The sequence below is a fragment of the Cetorhinus maximus genome, chromosome 6 (assembly GCF_964194155.1).
Source record: "Cetorhinus maximus chromosome 6, sCetMax3.hap1.1, whole genome shotgun sequence".
Classification (NCBI taxonomy): domain Eukaryota; kingdom Metazoa; phylum Chordata; class Chondrichthyes; order Lamniformes; family Cetorhinidae; genus Cetorhinus; species Cetorhinus maximus.
In genome coordinates this window covers 94,402,839-94,422,435 of record NC_135884.1, presented here as the reverse complement: position 1 = coordinate 94,422,435, position 19,597 = coordinate 94,402,839, and the positions used below count along the sequence as shown (strand labels likewise).

The 19,597-nt window shown below is 46.4% G+C and overlaps 1 protein-coding gene across 1 annotated transcript; it reads left to right on the top strand.

The window, feature by feature from the left end:
* Window positions 1-7,532: 7,532 nt before the first annotated feature.
* LOC144681930 (U3 small nucleolar RNA-associated protein NOL7-like) lies at window positions 7,533-8,656 on the top strand. Its single transcript, XM_078544106.1, has one exon. The coding sequence runs from the start codon at window positions 7,564-7,566 to the stop codon at window positions 8,233-8,235; it is 672 nt and encodes a 223-aa protein (XP_078400232.1). The 5' UTR covers window positions 7,533-7,563; the 3' UTR covers window positions 8,236-8,656.
* Window positions 8,657-19,597: the final 10,941 nt, after the last annotated feature.

The following is a 19,597-nucleotide window of genomic DNA, read 5'->3' as shown; positions in this document are numbered from 1 at the left end:
GAGATAAACATTGGCCAGAAAATCGGAGGAATCATAGAACAGTTACAACACAGGGGGCCATTCAGCCATTGTTTGCGTGCCAGTCTCACTGCCCCGTTTATTCCCTGTAGCCCTGCAATTCTTTTCTCTTCAGATAACTGTCCAATTCTCTTTCGAATGTGACAATTGAATCTGCCCCTGATCTTTTTCAAGGAATGACAGGGAATGTATTATGTCCACATGGGTATCAATTTAATCTCTCATCTGAAAGACAATCCCCTCTGACAGTGCAGCACTGGAGTCTTGTCCTGCATTATGTTCTGACGTTTTTACTTAACATCAACAACAAGGTGTTGTTGTCTGTTTATTTGCCTAGATTTTCATTTCTTTGGCTTTGCTTCCTCTTGCCCTCTTCGAAACTGGTTTTATCTGTTGTTAACAAACAACAATACGAACTGAGCTTTGCCCTTTGTTCTCTCTGTTGGAGTTTTATTTCCTCCTAATAAAGATGGTTGTTTCAAATTATTAAATGCGGAAAAGGTACAAAAACACCCATCAGGATAGGCAGTAAATCCAAAAACATTGCTGTGACCCGGTATGAACTGGACAAGTTCACATTTCTTTGAAAAATCAACAATTTGGCAGGTTTCAGGACAGTTCTAATTTGGGTGCATTAGACAGACCTGAGTGTGTCTGTGAAAAGCATGTAGTAATTTAAACTAGGACTAGAGCTTAATATGCAGTGGGAGGTCTGTTTGTGTGTTCGATCTAGAGTCTCAGTTAGGAAGGAACTATTCAGGGAAGTTTGAGTGAAAGAATTGCTGTTGAGGACATTGAAGGATGCAGATTCCTGCCCGACTGGTTAAAAATTGATCTGTCACCTGGACAGGTATCTCCACCCAGGGTCCCCTACATACTCTGCACAGGTATCTCCACCCAGGGTCCCCTACATACTCTGTACAGGTATCTCCACCCAGGGCCCTCCACATACTCTGTACAGGTATCTCCACCCAGTGTCCCCTACATACTCTGTACAGGTATCTCCACCCAGGGCCCTCCACATAGTCTGTACAGGTATCTCCACCCAGGACCCTCCACATACTCTGTACAGGTATCTCCAAACCAGGGCCCTCCACATATTCTGGACAGGTATCTCAACCCAGGGCCCTCCACATATTCTGTACAGGTATCGCCACCCAGGGCCCTCCACATATTCTGTACAGGTATCTCCACCCTGGGCCCTCCACACTCTCTGTGGACAGGTATCTCCATCCAGGGCCCTCCACACTCTCTGTACAGGTATCTTCACCCAGGGCCCTCCACACTCTCTGTGGACAGGTATCTCCACCCTGGGCCCTTCACATCCTTTCATTCCAGCAGCTGCGGAATAGGAAGATTTAATTTCAGATTGGGTGTGGTTAATCTTTCTTGTTTTAATTGAAAGTACTTGAGCCTAATTATGATTTTACCTTATTTCAGTTCTGTTTTCTGCTCACTGTTCCACATGGTCAGGTTTGGCAGAATCTCCATTCGACTCTTGCTGGCCTAGTGATAGGTGCAGACTCATCACCCGCTCAGAATCATTATAATCCATCTTCTCAAATTCCACTTCATCCTCATCCCACAATCTGTCATGATTGACAATCTGCAGACGGTGTAACCATGCACCTCCCTACCGCCCCCATCCTCACCCCCATACCCTTGTGTCTTTCACCTTCTCGATACCCAAGAACTACCCCGTGGCCAGGCAGTGATGGGGGAGGCTGAAGTCCACGAGGAAGGAGAGATTGATGAGGAAGAAACCCCATCCCTTGGCCTGACACTCACAGTCACCAGCTCAGAAACTGATACTACACATACTTTGAAGGGTGGCATAAAGCAGAATCTGCACGTGGACAGTCCCTGGGCAGGAATGGGCTGCAGCCAGGGCAGTGGGAAAGGATTGTAAGGGTGGCAGCTCCAAGGAGGGTGAGGTTGCAGATGGCTTCTGTTGCAGAGTTCTCAGATGGGGACTTCATTGTGATGGCGTACAGGAAAAGGCTGATGCGCATGCACACAGGAACGCTTAGTGCATTGGCAGGCCCACCAGAAAGTCTGCTTTCACACTCATGGAGCAGGGAGGAGTCCGGCTCCAACTTGGCACAAGGATTTCTGCAGAACTAGAAGCCTATCCTTTCCAACGTGGGAGTAGTGGCCAACTCAATGGGTAAACACTTCCCGGTCCTGTCGGGTCAGGTTTGATTGTGGGACCGGGAGGACAGTCTGAAATATTAGTGTGGAGTCTACAAGCTGACACATTGCTGCCCTCAGTTGATCTTCCTGGCGGTGGGTTGGTAACTGCAGCTGCTACTTGTCTGGGCAGTGGCATGTATCCCATCGGCATAATTAACTGCCATTTGTGGGATGATCGGGGATGGCAATGGGGTTTTTTTGGAAATGGATGTGGCCCCTCACTGAGGGCCAAGCCTCACAGGTGCCTGGAGGCAGCTTGCTGACAGCTGGCTGGGGGCCTAGGGAGCCTCCTACACTCCACCCCGCTCACTGCAACCACAGCTATCAGCAGCTCACAGCTGCTGCCACTGGCCATCCTGTGGAGGGGTTTCCATCCAGACAGAGGCAGCATCTGGGGCTCTGTCTGGGGAGGGGGCCGCTGGGGTTGAGTGGTGAGGAGGGAAATCCTTTGAGCAGACACCCTTACCCATCTGTCCTTTCTCCATTTTCCCTCTCATGACCCACCCGCACGTTCCTCCTAGCCAAAAGCTGGAGATCACTTTGCTGAACTTCAGTGAGTTCCCGAACTGTCAAAGGGAGACTTTCCTTCATCCCGGTTAAGGTGGCAGTCTGAACATGGGAGACAACATGCACTCGGATCTCTGCTGCGTTTCATGCTCCATTCAGGTGGCCACTCTTCCTATGGATGTAGACATCAGCGGAAAGACCTGAGACATCACGGCTCTCATGTTCGAGACTGACTCCTCCAGTCTCTCTCCATTTGAGTGCAGTGCCACTGGCAAGGCTAAACAACCTCACATATTTTCAGATGCTGCTCCAGAATAGTCCTGTTCATCGACAGCCCCCAAGATACAGCATCTACATCCAGCCGAGCAGAGCTTGGAGGCTCCTTCATCCCCCAAAGGGGATTGTTCAATGCTGTCCTTGAAGAGGGTGTTAAGAGGCTTCAAGGTGATTTAGACAGGTTGAGTGAGTGGGTACATACATGGCAGATGCTGCATAATGTGGATAAGCGTGAAGTTATCCACTTTGGTAGGAAAAACAGAATAGCAGAGCATTAGTTAAATGGTGATAAATTGGGAAATGTTGATGTACAAAGGGACCTGGGTGTCCTTGTACATCAGTCACTGAAAGCTAGTATTCAGGTGCAGTAAGCAGTTAAGAATGTTGGCCTTCATTGTGAGAGGACTTGAGTACAGGAGCAAGGATTTCTTACTGCAGCTGTACAGGGCCTTTGTCAGACCACACCTGGAGTATTCTGTGCAGTTTTGAAATTCTTACTTAAGGAAGGATATACTTGCCATAGAGGGAGTGCAGCGAAGGATCACCAGACTGATTCCTGGGATGGCAGAATTGTCACGAGGAGAGATTGGTCCAAATAGGCCTGTATTCACCGGAGTTTAGATGAATGAGAAGAGATGTCATTGAAACATATAAAATTCTGACAGGGATGGACAGACTGGATGCAGTGATGATATTTTCTCTGGCCAGGGGGGGTCTAGAATAAGGGGTCACAGTCTCAGGGTACGGGGTAGACCATTTAGGGCTGAGATGAGGAGAAACGTCTTCACTCAGAGGGTGGTGAATCTATGGAATTCTCTACCACAGGAGGCTATGGAGGCCAAGTCACTCAATATATTTAAGAAGGAAATAGATAGATTTCTGGACTCTGGAGGCGTTAAGGGATATGGGGAGAATGCAGGAGTGCAGCGTTGAGATGGAGGATCAGCCATTATCCTGTTGAAAGGTGGAGCAGGCTTGAAGGGCCGAATGGCCTACTCATGCTTCTATTTTCCATGTTTCTAAGAATTAGAACTGAGGAGGTGAGAGGGTTCTAAGCCATCATTGTGCAGATTATCAACTCTCAGTGGCTGCTGACATCAAATCAACATGGGTAAGTATATGTGATGTGGCTGGATGATATTTAATATTGCCCCCAGGTAACTGGGAGATCTCCATCGCACCATCTCCCATGGTCAGGCATGTCGGTACCCAGCTTATCTCCAGTGCCTTCTCCTCTGCAGCTGTCAGTTTGGTGGTGACTGCAGGGCCACCATCTGGTCCTCTGCCTCTCTCTTGTGTCCTGTGATCTCTTCTCCTCCCAGGATAGAAAGGAGAGAGTGAGGAGTACAATCTGTGGGATATGTTGAGAAGATAAAAGACCAACATTTGTGCAGGGTCACTGTGAGGATGGCAATCGCTGAAGGCGTGTGTCCAATGTTGCTGTTCTGTGGAGGTGCCTTGAGAGAGAGGGATGGGTGTACCTGCAAGGTTCGATGATCTGAGGACTGATGTGCAGAGGAATGTTGGGGAATTAGCGTGAGGGGAGTTTGCACTTGAATGTGCCATGTCACTCTCTTTCCCTGCCCAATCAGCTCATTAAAAATCTTACGCCGCTGTATCCAGGAGCAAGGCACCCACTCCGGTTGCTGACATCCCCTCTCACTTCCCACCAATCCTGTTCTCTGTGATTGCCTTCTTACTCAGATCCATGGGGAACAGAATCGCCCTGCCGGCTCTTCCAGCTCGAAGCACGATGAACAGGAAACATCTGAGAATTGTGATGCAGTCTCACCACATTGACACTCCATCTGTGAAGCTCCTGACTCTGTTTTGACACTTCTAGATTGTTTCCATTCTGAACCTTGCAGGATCCCTTTAAATAATGGATCTGAAACAGACGGCTGTGGGTCGTCATAAAGCCAACCCGCTGTAAATGTTCAAGAAACCCGGGAATCAGGTACAAACGTTGTGGTTGAGTTAAAAAGTGACTGACAAACACACTGCTGAAACCTCCTGATTCCCAACATGCTGTTAGCCTCCTCCATCAGGTCAGACAGTTGACATTCAGCCTGTTATGTCACCAAAGCTGAGAAAAATTCAAAATCGTCAATGCATTTCAAAACCAGTTCATGTGCCTTCGAGCCCTGGTGAGACACACAAACTGAGTTGTAGTGCCATGTTACATTGAGGCAATGATGTACTGTAACAGAGGATAGTTTAATGCAGATCACTCCTGCGCATCTCCAGGTGCCCAGCTCAAAACAGCACAGGCTCAAACTCTGGTTACCGAGGAAACCTCACACTCCAAGGCACAGGAATCACAGAGAGAAAAGCCAATCTTAAAAAAAGCAGAAGAGAATATGGGGCAGCCATTTTAATTCACAAATGTTTAAGTATGCACTGGGGCCTTTAAAGACTGTTGTGGTCTCCACAGCTCAGCGTGTGGAATGCTGCTCTTGTTCATCAGTAGTGATGTTCACACCTCCAGCTTTGTACAGGTTGCACTTACAGATGCAAAGGTATTGTGTGTTTCTCTCGAATAATAGTTGGATCTGTAAAGTCAATGAGGACATTGCTAAATGGTTCAAATGACACAGGACTCCGTGCTCTAAGAGCTGTTCCCAGGGTCACACACTGAGACAAACAACAACTGCAGCTGGAGGATCATCAACTCAAGACACTCTTTGGTCTGCCTGAAATTTGTTGGTCTTCCAGAGCAAAGAGTTGTCCCTGACCGAATGTTGCAGACTGGCACATTCCAAGATCCAGGACGCTGTGCTGAGGGACGCACTAAAGCTTGGGGCAGCCAACGCAGAGGCACATGGGGGAAAGGTCGTTGTCTAAGGTCTTTCAGCCATAGTACATCAAGGAGCTGGGAATTGTGTAGAACCCCTTGGGCTGTACGGCTCACATTGAATGTATGCAGTGAATATTACATGTATCACAATTGTATTGAAGCACCTCCGAGTGCAACTTGATCTATCTGTAAATAATTTGAATAGCATTGCACTTTCGGTATGACCATTCTGAAACATCTGTAATGTTCCTGTTATTTATTGAAGCACCTCAGAGTGCAACATGATCTCTCTGTAGGTAATTTGAATAGCATTGCACTTTCAGTATGACCATTCTGAAACATCTGTAATGTTCCTGTAATTTATTGAAGCACCTCAGAGTGCAACATGATCTATCTGTAGATAATTTGGATATCATTGTACTTTCTGTGATGGTCATTTTGAAATGTTGTGTAATTTCTTTTAGATATTTTATGAATAAAGTATATTTTTGCAAAAGAGGTAGAACTACCACCATTCAGGGTATGGCAAGAAACTCCATGGGCCTCCCAACATGTCCCCCATTTTAACTTCAATGGGAGTGTGCCAGAAGGATCTGAGTTTAAGATGGGACCCAGTTTTACAGCAGGTACTATATAGGCTGGAAGTTCAGCCTCTGCTCCCAAGACCAGCAGTGCAAGAGAAGTAGGGACTCTCAATGCTCGAAGTTCCCACGTCACCAGCTCTGAGCGGGATTATCACTCCCTTGGCAGCAGTGTGCCTGGAGGCTACAGCAAGTCAACGAATGATAGGAATGGGCACCAGCCAGGAGTTCAGGCTGGAAGCATGATGGGGAACCGGACCTTTAGCACCTGTGGCAGGCAGGCCACAGTCACATTTCCCATCCTGACCTTGACACTGTGATGATGCTGAGGCTTCCAGCAGCCTAGTCTGGAATCCACAATCTGTGGCTTATTCGAGTCAATGGGCTCATGGGAATAGATTCTGTCAGATGAGATGGTAATTTCATTTTTAGTCTTTCATTCGGTATATTCTGCCTCAATGTATTAAGTTGTCAAATTAATTCATTATCTACCAACTGATTTGCTTCTGTTCCTTAGAGGAATAAGGAGATGAATTGAACAGACATGTTTCCGAGACAACAAGCCCTTTGTTACATTTACACTTGCCCGGAGGTTTTCCAATGTAAATTGTTGGCAGGTAAACAGCCAACTGGCACAGTGTCTTCTACAGGGCATCTGGGATTGTGTGAAAAGGAAGTAACGATATCTCCTTAACCAATCAGATAGAAGAATTGGTAATGAGCAGGGCAGAGTCTGAAACAGGGAGTGTCAGAATATTAAATTCAAAGTCAAATTGGGTACAGAAAGCAAAATGAAGAGGGGAAGAAAGATCAGGTTGAGAGAAAGAGGGAAAAGAAAGAAGGAAAGAAACATTTTTAAAATATTTTAATTTATTTTTAAATCCTAATTAGAAGCTGGAGAATTCAGACTGCATATCCGTAAAAGGTCATTCTCAGTGCCAGAGTGAGACTGGTTGGCAGTAATTAAGAGTTACTATACTGTTAGACTGGAATGGACAAGACTTGTTATTTTTGGCAAGTTTTAGTCTAAAATGGAGGGGTGGGGGGGGAGTGGAAGTCACCCAGAGTGAGAAAGGGGTGGTGTACACTGAGTGAGAACCCAAGAGATAACACCCTGAGTGACAGTCCTGGGCAGAGGGAGTACCCTAGGTGGGGCGTGACGCTCGGAGCCGGGTGTTTGAGAAGCGGAGAATGGTGAGGAAGGGGCCTGTGCTGCCTCTGAATACACTTGGGGAGAGGCGGGAAATGTTGGCCGAATCCAGCCAGGAGGAAGATGATGAAGCGCCGGAGGAGGTGACTTTCAGCAGCGCCCGGGAGGAGGCTCAGAGCAGCATGAAAGCAGCGCTGGAGAGCGTGAGGAGAGACAAAGCCTTGCTGAAAGAGAAAAGAAAAAGAAAGGAACAATTATTCAAAGAGCAGAAGAAACGCAAGTTACTTCCAGATAGCATTCTTGAAGAGATCACTTCAGTCCCAGAAAAGAATGATCAGGCGCCTGACTCAAGTAAAGAAGGTGAAGATTGTAATTCTGTGCAGCAACCTGAGGAAGATAGTGGATTGGAGGAAGATGTTGAGGAGTGTGTAGACACCAGATGGAAGGAGAGCTATATGGCCATTCGATTAAAGGATCAAGGGGAAACAAATCACCAGATCAAAAATGCCAGAGATTTCATTAATAATCGGCTTTATGGTCCAGGCAGCAGGAGAGGCAATGTTAATGAATACTTCTCACTTGAAAATAAGAAAGCTCAAAAGAAAAAAGCTGCAATGCAGTTCGTCAACAAATGTTGGGGTGCAGAACAAAAACGAGCAGCTGTAAAGTTTCGCAAGTTATGGCTTCAGAATCATGGTTTAACTGGAAAATGAAAGAATGGGGCTACTGAGAAAATGGAAGTCTACATGGGGCTCTTAAATGGATGAAATGGGGTATCTCTTGGACTTGAAGAAAACTCTGGGCATTAATGAATTCGGTACATTAATGCTAACTTCTTGAGGAAGCTCTTTGCTGTTTGTGCTGTAATATTGTGCAGTTAATAGTCATTGACTTGATGGTACACAAACAGAAAATGCTGGAAAAACTCAGCTATGACAGCATCTGTGGGGAAATAAACAGTTGATGTTTCAAGCCTGTATGACCCTCCTGAAGAATTTCCAGCATTTTCTGTTTCAGGTTTCCAGCATCCACAGTATTTTGCTTTTATTATTTAGTTTGATGGTGTCTTTTGTGATTCTTATACTCAAGGATGACTGTTGAATTTGTTTCTATATAAAGAAAGGTGGCTTGAAATTTCTAATATTGTATAAATGTGATCTCCATAAAATATTTAATGGTGAAGATAAAAAAAAAACCTTGGTTTGGCCCTCCCAGAAAGGGGTTGTGCTCCTTGTTTGAGGAACAGGCCAGGAAGCCAGAACAGGGAGTGACAGATTTTGAATCTGGTTTTGTGCCCAATTTCCTAAACAAGGAATACATTGCCTCACTGTCGTGGATTTGGACTTTGTTACATTCGGGATCGGAACTCGGAAGTTTACAGAGGAACAGGGTAGGGGGGTGGCTATAGCTTCTAAAGCTGTTTGGGATTTTGCTGGAGTTGGTCAGAGAGCTGCTATTGTGATGACAGAGAGTCACTGGGGGCTGCACTGGGGGTGACCAACACAGGGATAGTCACTGGGAGCTGGGGTAGGGGGGGACTGACACAGAGTCACTGGGAGCTGGGGTATGGGGACTGACACAGAGAGGGTCACTGGGAGCTGGAGTATGGGGACTGACACAGAGTCACTGGGAGCTGGAGTATGGGGATTGACACAGAGAGGGTCACGGGGAGCTGGGCAGGGGGGTACTGACACAGAGAGGAAGTCACTGCGTGCTGGGATAGTGGGGGGCTGACACAGAGAGAGTCGCTGGGTGCTGGAGTAGTGGGGACTGACACAGAGACAGTCGTTGGGTGCTGGAGTAGTGGGGACTGACACAGAGAGAGTCACTGGATGCTGGGATAGTGGGGGGCTGACACAGAGAGAGTCACTGGGTGCTGGAGTCGTGGGGACTGACACAGAGAGAATCACTGGGAGCTGGGGTGAGGGGGACTGACAAAGAGAGAGTCACTAGGAGCTGAGGTATGGAGACTGACACAGAGAGAGTCACTGGGACCTGCGGTAGGGGGACTGACACAGAGAGAGTCACTGGGTGCTGGAGTAGTGGGGACTGAAACAGAGAGAGTCACTGGGAGCTGGGGTGAGGGGGACTGACACAGAGTCACTGGGAGCTGGATTAAGGGGGACTGACAAAGAGAGAGTCACTGGGAGCTGAGGTATGGAAACTGACACAGAGAGAGTCACTGAGAGCTGGGGAATGGGGACTGACACAGAGAGAGTCACTGGGAGCTGCTCTGGGGGAGTGACACAGCGAACATCACTGGGAGATGGGGTAGGGGGGTACGTGCACAGAGTCACTGAGAGGTGAGGTAGGGGCAACTAACATAGGGAGTGCCACTGGGAGCTTTGGTATTGGGTGTCCGCCACAGAGAGAGTCAATGTGAGCTGTGTTAGGGGTGAGTGACACAGAGAGAGGCACTGGGAGCTGGGGCAGGGGAAGGACTGACACAGAGAGAGTCACTGGGAACCGCTTTGGGTGGACTGACACATATAGAGATACTGGGAGCTGGGGCAGGGGGGTTTGACATACAGAGTCACTGGGAGTTGGGGTATGGGAGACATCCACAGATAGTCACTGGAGCTCAGGTAGAGGGGGTGACACAGAGACACTAGGACCTGGGGTAGCTTGGAATGCCACAGTCACTGGGACCTGCGGTAGGGGTGACTGACACAGTGAGTCAATGGGAGCTGCTTTGGGGGAGTCACACAGCGAGCATCACTGGGAGGTGGGGTTGGGGCAACTAACAAAGGGACTGTCATTGGGAGCTTTGGCATTGTGTGTCCGCCAGAGAGAGAGTCACTGGGAGCTGTGTTAGGGACGAGTGACACAGAGTCACTGGGAGCTGTGTTAGGGATGAGTGACACAGAGAGAGTCACTGGGAGCTGGGATGTTTGGGACTGACACAGTGAGAGCCACTGGGGGCTCGGGTAGTGGGGACTGACAGAGAGGGAGTCACTGGGAGCTGCTGTACAAGGGAGTGACACAGGGAAAGCCACTTGGAGCTGCTTTAGTGGGGACTGGCATGGTAAGAGACACTTGTAGTTGGTGTAGTGGGGGACTGATACAGAGATTTACTGGAACACGGGGTAGGGGAGATGTCCACAGAGAGTCACTGGAGCTTGGGTAGAGAGAGTGACACAGAGGGAGTCAGTGGGTCCTGGGGTAGCGGGGAATGTCACAGAGCCTCTGGGACCTGAGGTAGGAGTGACTGACACAGAGAGAGTCACTGGGAGCTGGGGTATGGACACTGGCACAGGGAGAGTCACTGGAAGCTGGGGTATGGAGACTGGCACAGGGAGAGTCACTGGGAGCTGGGGTAGGGGGACTGACACAAAGAGAGTTACTGGGAGCTGGGGTATGGGGACTGACACAAAGAGTCAGTTATTCACCCATTTTTTACATTTGGGGGAAATTCCCTGACCTTGTTGCTTCTTGTTTTCTCGAAGAGAGAGAGAGGGGGGGACCTGGGTGGTGGGGGTATCTCCTCCGGGCAGGTGTTCCCACTGCTGGGGAGGTGACAGGCTCAGCAACAGGGACGCTGTATGGGATCCGGCACAGTCAGCGTGAGGGAAAGTCTCCGCCTGCCCCTGAGTATTAGTGGCTGTGTAGAGTTTGTGCAGGCAAGTTTGGGGAGGGCGAGGTGATTGAAGCTCTGATAATATTTCCGCTTTGATCTTTCGGGGAGATCTGGCAGTTTGTCTGCTCACTGTGTGTGTGTGTGTGTGTGGGGTGGGACTGTTCCATGTACAGAGCTGACAGCGCAGTCAGACGCTGTCTGCAAACCGCAGCTCGAAGCGGGGGGAGCTCCGGGGCTCTGTCATCCTCAGCAGCAGCTGTACCGTCTAACTGTGTGGGGGTGCAATCTGGGCCCTGTTCATGAAGCCGGGTGAACTATCCTGTGTGATGGGTTCAATCTCCAGCCCTTCCCTTCCTGTCTTTCGCCGAGAAATTCACCCGAGTTTCAAACCTTGTGAAATATGAATAATGACTTTTACCTGAACAATAACCGGCTCCACCCCCATTCCCTGATTCCTGTTCAATATTGGACACGCGGTGTGTCTGATATGATCAGCGAAATTTCTGTCTTCATCTGTCCAGCTGACCCACCAAAAACATCGACTGGACAAAATCCATTAAAACACAGAATGAAAATCCAGCAAAAGAGGAGTGAAGAAATCTGCGGCTGTCTGAGAGTTTTTAAAAACTTTCGCCTGAAAATTACTGTCTGGGATTTGTATTAAAAATCCTCCCAGTTAATTATCGGATGGATTAACTCGTTTATTTTACACCATAATAGATAATATGTAGCTAATTGACTATAGTCTACGAAGCATGGGCCTAGGGAATATTAAAACAATAAAAATCAAAGTGAAGGAAGCACGGGGCAGTTTGAACTTTGGACAGGGTGTAAAATGGGTGATATTGAACTGGCCGTCCCTTCAACAACTGCCCGATTTTCATTGACTTCAATGGTGAAGAAAATCAGGTGGGGCTAATTCAAAATGAGCCAGTTGACAGCGCGGCCAAAGGTTAAAATGAGCCCCAGGAACACAAGACAAGGAGCAGGAGTAGACCATACGGCCCATCAAGCCTGCTCTGCCATGCAACACAATGGCTGATCTTGGGCTTCAACTCCATTTTCCCACCCTGTCCCATATCCCTTAATTCCCTGAGGCCAAAAATCTGTCTATCCCAGCCTTAAATGTATTCAAGGATGAAGCATCCATAACTGCCTGGGGTAGAGAATTCCAAAGATTCACAACCTTTTGAGTGATTTTTCCTCATCTCAGCCCTAAGTGATTTGCTCATTATCCTGAGACTGTGCCTCTGTGTTTTAGATTCCCCAACCAGTGGAAACGATCTCTCAGCATCTACCCTATCAAACATCCTCAGAACTTTGTAGGTCTCAATGAGATCGCCTCTCATTCTTCTAAACTCCAGAGAATATAAACCCAATTTACTAACCTTCTCAGCATTGGACAACCTCCTCATCCCAGGGACCAATCCAGTGAACCTTTGCAACTGTATCCTTAAATGTGGAAACCAAAGCTGCACACAGTGCTCCAGATGAGGTCACCAAAACCCTGTACAATTGTAGCAAGACTTTGTTATTCTTGTCCTCCAATCTCCTTGCAGTAAAGGCCAATATGTAATTTTCCTTTCTAATTGCTTGCTGTACCTGCATGCTAACTTTCTGAGTTCCTTGTACAAGCACAGCCAAGTTTCCTTGAAATTCAACACTTACAAGTTTCACACCTTTTAAAAAAAATTCTGCTTTTCTATTTTTATGACCAAAATTTTTAACTTCACACTTCCCTACATTTTACTCCATCTTCCATCTTGTTGTCCACTTAATTAATCTGTCTATATCTCTTTGCAGCCTTTGTGTCCTCCCACAGCTTACCTTACCACTTAGCTTGTTATCATCAGGAGGCTTTCATACATTACTCTCCACCTCGTCATCTAAGTCATTAATACAGATTGTAAATAGCTGATGTCCCAGCACTGATCCTTGCAGCACTCCACTATTCACTGCCTGCCAGCTTGAACAAGCCCCATTTATGCCCACTCTCTGCTTTCTGTCTGTTAACCAATCTTCTATCCATGCTAAAATATTATCCCCAACTACAAGAGTCCTTATTTTACCTAACAACATTTTGTGTGACACCTTATTGAATGCCTTTTGGAAATCCAGGTATACTACATCTACTGGTTCCCTTTTATCTACCCCACCGGTTACACCCCGAAAAACTCTAATAAAATTTGTCAAACTGGTTTTCCCCTTAGTGAAACCAAGTTAACTTATTTTAATCATACCATGCTTTTCTAAGCATGTTGTTAAGACTTCCTTAATAATAGATTACAGCTTTTTCCCCAACAACTGATGTTGGGCTAACTGGCCTGCAGTTCACTGCTTTCTCTCTCCCTCCTTTCTTGAAAAGTGGTGTAACATTTTCCAACCTCCAATCTAATAGCACCGTTCCTGAATCTAAGAAATTTTGGAAAATCATAGCCAGCACATCCATTTTCTCTACAGTTATCTTTCTTAGAACCATAGGTTTGAAAAGTACCTTTTCGGTCGTCAGGTCCTCGGGATTTATCAGATGTTAGTCCCTCAAGTTTCTCTACTGATATTAATTTCCTCACTCTTTTTAGCCCATAGATTAACATCTATTTCTGGTATGAAACTTATGTCTTCTACTGTGAAGACAAACACAAAATATGTGTTCAAAGCATCTGCTATTGCTTCATTCCCCATGACAATTTCTCCTGTCTCTGCCTCTAAGGGCTAACATTTACTTTCACTACTCTCTTCCTCTTTATATACTTATAAAAGCTCTTACAATTTGTTTTTATATTCCTGGCTAGTTTACTCTCATATTCTATTTTTTTCCCTTTTTATCAACTTGTTGGTGGCTCTCTGCTGGTTTCTAAAACACTCCCAACCCTCAGACTTTCCATTGTCTTTTGCAACATTGGAAGCCTCTTCTGTTAATCTAACACTATCCTGAATTTCCTGAGTGAGCCACAGAAGGGTCATTCTCATTAGTTTTTGTTTTTCAATGGAATGTATTTTTCAATTATTTCTTTGGATGTTTCCCACTGTTCATTTGCCTCCATAACTTTTAGTCTATTCACCCGATTAACCTTCGCCAATTCTCCTCGTACAAACGTAACTGACTTTGTTTAAGATTCTTGCTTCTGATTGGAATATGTTACTTTCAAAATATGATCACTATTTCCCACATGCTGACCAAACCATTTCCATAACTAATAGTTGATTTTCAATGTCAGTTTTACCTTGGAATGGCAAATTGAAAATCTATCCCCCATGCTCCATGATGAAAGAGGTACTCTCAATATATTGTAGACTACAGATCATACTTTAAACACAACTGGGCTCCAATTTTCTCTTGTCTCCAATTGAATCATTACAAATTTATGTTTTTTTAATAGACCAACATTTATTCATAGTGAATGCATTTTACCACTTCCCTTTAAGGAGAAATGAGGCAGATATTGGCCTTTGTATATCGTAAATGGCTGATCACAAGGTAGCAGCCTGTTTTAAAGCGCACCAGGTGACCGTTGATCAGAGATATAGATCAGACTGCCAATTCGCTATTATTGTTTTATAACAACCGCCCTGCTATACTTTGTTTTTATTAATTCAATGGCAATTGACATCCTGCTATCATTATTGAATATTTATTTTTGTCATTTTAATCAGAAGTTTGGCTACCAATTTTGCAAAAAAAAGGCCACCTATTGGTAAAATACTAATTGTAATAGTTGCGACAGGCCAGTGGAGGCTGACAGTATAATTACCGTACCTGGATATCTGATACTACAGGAAATGTGGGGCTAGATCTTGACTTTGTGCGACAGTGTAAGATGGATGATAGTGAGTTGGCAGCTCATTTTACATCCCTCATTTTTTATTCCCATTAATTTATATTCCCATTCCCATTCAAATAAAACTCAGGAGAAATGTAAAATTTTAAGCAATCTCACAAAATCAACATTTTCCCCCGTCGTGTATTGGGGACGAGGAGTCTTACTCTGTAGAGAAAAGCAGTCACAATTTCCTCGGAGAGAGTGAAATCTTCCTCTCAGTTTGTCATGTTCCAGTTGTTTCCTGCAGGACCTGAGAAAGAAGAAGATTTAATCCTAGGATTGGATTAAATTATTGATTACTTTGATCAATTACTATAGCCCCCACCCCCAGCAGCCTTACCCGTCCTCTCCCAGATGTGCTGATAAGTTTCCCTTCAATGTCCACAGTACACTCCCTGATATCTCACACAATTGGCCAACTTTCATGGGTAAGGCTGAGTGGTTAGGAATGCAAATGGAATGTTGGCCTTTGTTGCCAGGGGAATGGAATATAAAGTAGGGAAATGCTGCTACAGCTTTACAGGGCCTTAGTGAGACTGCATCTGGAGCACTGTGCACAGTTTTGGTTTCCTTACTTAGGGAGAGATTTAATTACATTGGAAGCTCTCCAGAGAAGGTTGATCCTTGGGGTGAAGGGTTTGTCATATGAAGAAAGGCTGAGCTGGTTGGGCCTATACCCATTGGAGTTTAGAAGAATGAAAGGTAATCTTATCAAAAATTATAAGGTTCTGGGGGAACTTGACAGGGTGGATGCTGGGAGGATGTTTCCCCTTGTGGGGGAGACTAGAATTAGGGAGCACAGATTAAAAATTAGGGGTCACTCATTGAAAACAGAGATGAGGAGAAATTTCTTTCTGAGTGTCATTAATCTTTGGAATTCTCTTCCCCAGAGAGCAGTGGAGGCTGGATCATTGATTATATTCAAGGCTGAGTTAGACAGATTTTTGATGGACAAGGAAATCAAGGCTTACAAGTGACAGGCAGGAAAGTGGAATTGAGGCTACAATCAGATCAGCCATGATCTTATTGGATGGCGGTGCAGGTTCGAAGGGCCGAATGGCGTACTGCTGCTCCTATTTCTTATGATTTTAATAAATCGAAAGCTATTTGACATTAAAAATACAGTGTCGACAGGGTATAAAGTCCAATACATGTATAGACATGCCTAATGAATGAGATTGACGGCAGCAGTTTACATTGTAGTTCGTGCAATGTAAAGAGGCATTGGGTATTCATGACGTTAAATTGACTCGGTGGCATTTCGGGGTAGGGCTCGCCCGGTTTCCCGCAATAACTGTGTCAAAAGATTGACAGATACCCCCTGAGAATCAAGATAAATGATCATTTACAGTATTTCTCCAGGGGCTCACAGATTTACCGCTGCGGTTAGAGGCTGACAATCGCACAGTAACATTGAAACCATAGCAGCACAATGATGTAAATTGGGAGATGTAACAATTCGAGCAGGGGTCTGCCAATCAACCACGTAACATCTGTGGGAAATCCAGAGAAACAAGGGTAATTGTTTTACTTTGGAAAATTAACGTTAATGGGGCATTGTGTGTCTAAAATGGTTTCTGTATTTGAATTGGAATAAATGACTCAGCTCCTGGGCTCAGATTCAATGTAATTAGATCATGGCGCTTCTACAACTCAACCCCATTTACCTGCCTTAGCTCCTTATCCCTTGACACAGTAAACCTACATAAATCTACCATCTGGGTTTTAAAAGCTCCAAGTATCTAATCTAGTACACAGCCTTTTCGGGAGATGGTTCCAGATTCCTACAAGTCTTTGGGTGAAAAAGTGTTTTCTGGTTTCACCCTGAATGCCTAGCTCTAATTTTAAAATGAAATTCCCTCATTTTGCTTCTTTGGATCATCAGCCATGATTGTCTTGAATGGCGGAGCCAGGCTTGAGGAGCCCGATGCTCTACTCCTGCTATTATTTCTTGTGTTCTTAATGGCTGTAAGAAGCAAGGGTGAGCAGTGGAGTCCTGATCGACTTTACACTTCAACTCTGTTAAGGAATAAGTACCACAGCCAAAATTCATGGCAATAGCAAAATGCAGTCTGTTTAAAACTGAGGAAGAATGTGACAAAATACAAGAAGTCATTAATATATTCACAGAATGGGTGTGTAATTGGCAATTGAATATTGATAAGGATAAGTGTGAGATAGTATATTTCAGTAGGAAGAGTAAAGGGGCCACAAACTGTTTGAATGATAAGAGTCTAAATGGGTAGAATGGAAAAGGTATTAATCCACAAACCATTCAAAATATGAATGCAGACTAAGGGTTAATGTCTAAAGGAATAGAATTTTTAAAAAAAGAGAAGTAAGGATACATTTGCATTGAATCTTGGTTACATCACATTTGGAGGACTGTGCACAGTTCTAGTTTCCAAATAATAAAAGGGATATAGAAACACTGGGAAAGGTGCAACAAGATCCACAAGGTTGATACCAGAACCAAGAGGATAGACTTATCTGGAAAGTTGAACACTCTGGGGCTCTTTTCTTTCGAAAAGAAGTGGCTGAGGAATGGCTGCTCAAGATCTTTGAAATTATGAAAAGATTTGATAGGGTAGGCCGAGAAAAAAATGTTCCTAATTGTGAAGGAGTTCAAAACTAGAGGCTAGAAACATATGACAGTCATAAAACAAATCCAATAGGGAATTCAGGAGGAAGTTCTACACCCGATGAGTGGTAAGGATGTTGAGCATGCAGGAAAAAGGAGTCATTGAGGTGAATAGCACAGAGGCATTTAAAAGGGGAGCTTAGTAAGCATGTGGGAGACAAGGAAATAGAGAGACGCTGATCAGGTGAGATGAAAAGGGTGGGGGGGGGGGTCATGGTAGAAAATGTCAGCAAACACCAGTTAGACTGAAGGGTCTCTCTCTGTGCTGTAGACTCCATGGGCCAGAATTTTTAACCTTGATGGGTGGGCGGGCCCCACCACCTTGGTAGCGGGCGGACAGCCAAACTCCGCCGCCGAAACGGGGCCCGCTGCCATTTTGAGTGGGCGGGCCAATTAAGGCCCGCCCAGCGGGCTGCCCGACAGGAAGCACTATGCGCTTCCTCTGCAGGGGTGGGGTGAGGGATTCCCCATCTGTCAAAGTGCGCTCTTTTGCGCATGCGAAAGAGCGCACATCTCCCTAAGACTAAGGCCAGAATTTTCCGGTTGATGTGCGGATGGCGTAGCCGGCACATCAGCACATAAAATTACGCAAGCTGACGTCGTGGGAACGTGCCGACGTTAGCGCACGCCATTGCGATATTTCGGTGGGTGGGCGCGCTCAGTTCTTAACTTGCCAATTGTGTACAATTTTGAAGGGCCCGTGCGAACTTCGGGTCAGTGCACGGGCCCAACGGGAAGGCAGGTAGGAGATTATTTAAGAAAACTTTTGCAATGCCTGGATATGTGGACTCAGAGGGGTTGTTCATGTTTTACATGAAGTTTTAATTGCAGAAAGTATTTAAAAGTTGCCTGTGTTATTGTTAGCAGTTCTCATCGATTTCCAAGAGCTTCTTGTGTACTTTGAAACCAGTCTGCAGACAGTAGTCTTTCTCGGGCCTGTAGCTTTCTGGAGGCCTCCATTTATCCTGGGGATATGAGTTCTGACCTCTCCACTGGAAGCAGCTCCCCTGAGGAGGAAGGGAGGGATAGAACAAGGAGGAGGCCAGGACTGGACAATCAGTCTCCAGGGGAGCCACCTTTGGGTGGCCAGGCGCAGGCACAAGGGGCGTAGGTCCAAGAAGTTGTCCAAGGTGCAAGGGGCCGCAGAAGACGCCACTATTCTGCTGCCAGGGTATACAGGCGGCGAAGCAGCTACCTCAATATGACTGAGGTGCAGTGCCGAAGGAAGCTCCGACTGTCAAGGGAGACAGTCAACTATATCTGTCAGATGATTGGCCCTGAGATCTCCCCTAACTGTGTGGGTGGACACCCCATGCCAGCGACTCTGAAGCTCACAGTTGCCCTCCACTTCTATTCCTCTGGCTCCTTCCAGGGCTCAGTGGGTGATCTTTGCAGTGTCTCCCAATCAGCTGTCCACACTTGTGTCAAGCAGGTTACAGGTGCTCTGTTCAGGTGTGCATTGACGTTCATCCACTTCCGCTGCGACCAGGCAAGTCAGGCACAGCGAGCCAGAGGCTTCGCGGCCATTGCTGGCTTCCCCCGCGTCCAGGGGGCTGTAGACTGCACACATGTGGCCAGCAAGGCACCAGCAGGTGAGCCCGATGCCTTTGTCAACAGGAAGGGCTTCCACTCCATGAACGTGCAGATAGTGTGTGATCACAGGATGCAGATTCTACAAGTCTGTGCAAGGTACCCAGGCAGCTCCCACGACGCCTACATCCTCAGACACTCCCAGGTGCTGGGGCTCTTCAGTGCTCCGGCTCGGCTGGATGGTTGGCTGCTGGGTGACAAGGGCTATCCCCTGCGAAGGTGGCTCATGACGCCTCTCCGCCATCCAAAAACAGATGCTGAGCAGCGGTACAATAGGAGCCAGGGCACCACAAGGGCTGTGGTGGAGAGAACCATCGGTCTTCTCAAGATGCGCTTCCATTGCCTGAATCACTCAGGGGGCGCACTCCAGTACCCCCTAGATCGCGTCTCTCTGATAGTGGTAGCATGCTGCGCTCTGCACAATCTTGAGCTGGAAAGGGGGGATG

Bases quoted from the DNA above. Each gene is read 5' to 3' on its own strand.
- LOC144681930 (XM_078544106.1), top strand. From the start codon at position 7,564: ATGGTGAGGAAGGGGCCTGTGCTGCCTCTGAATACACTTGGGGAGAGG.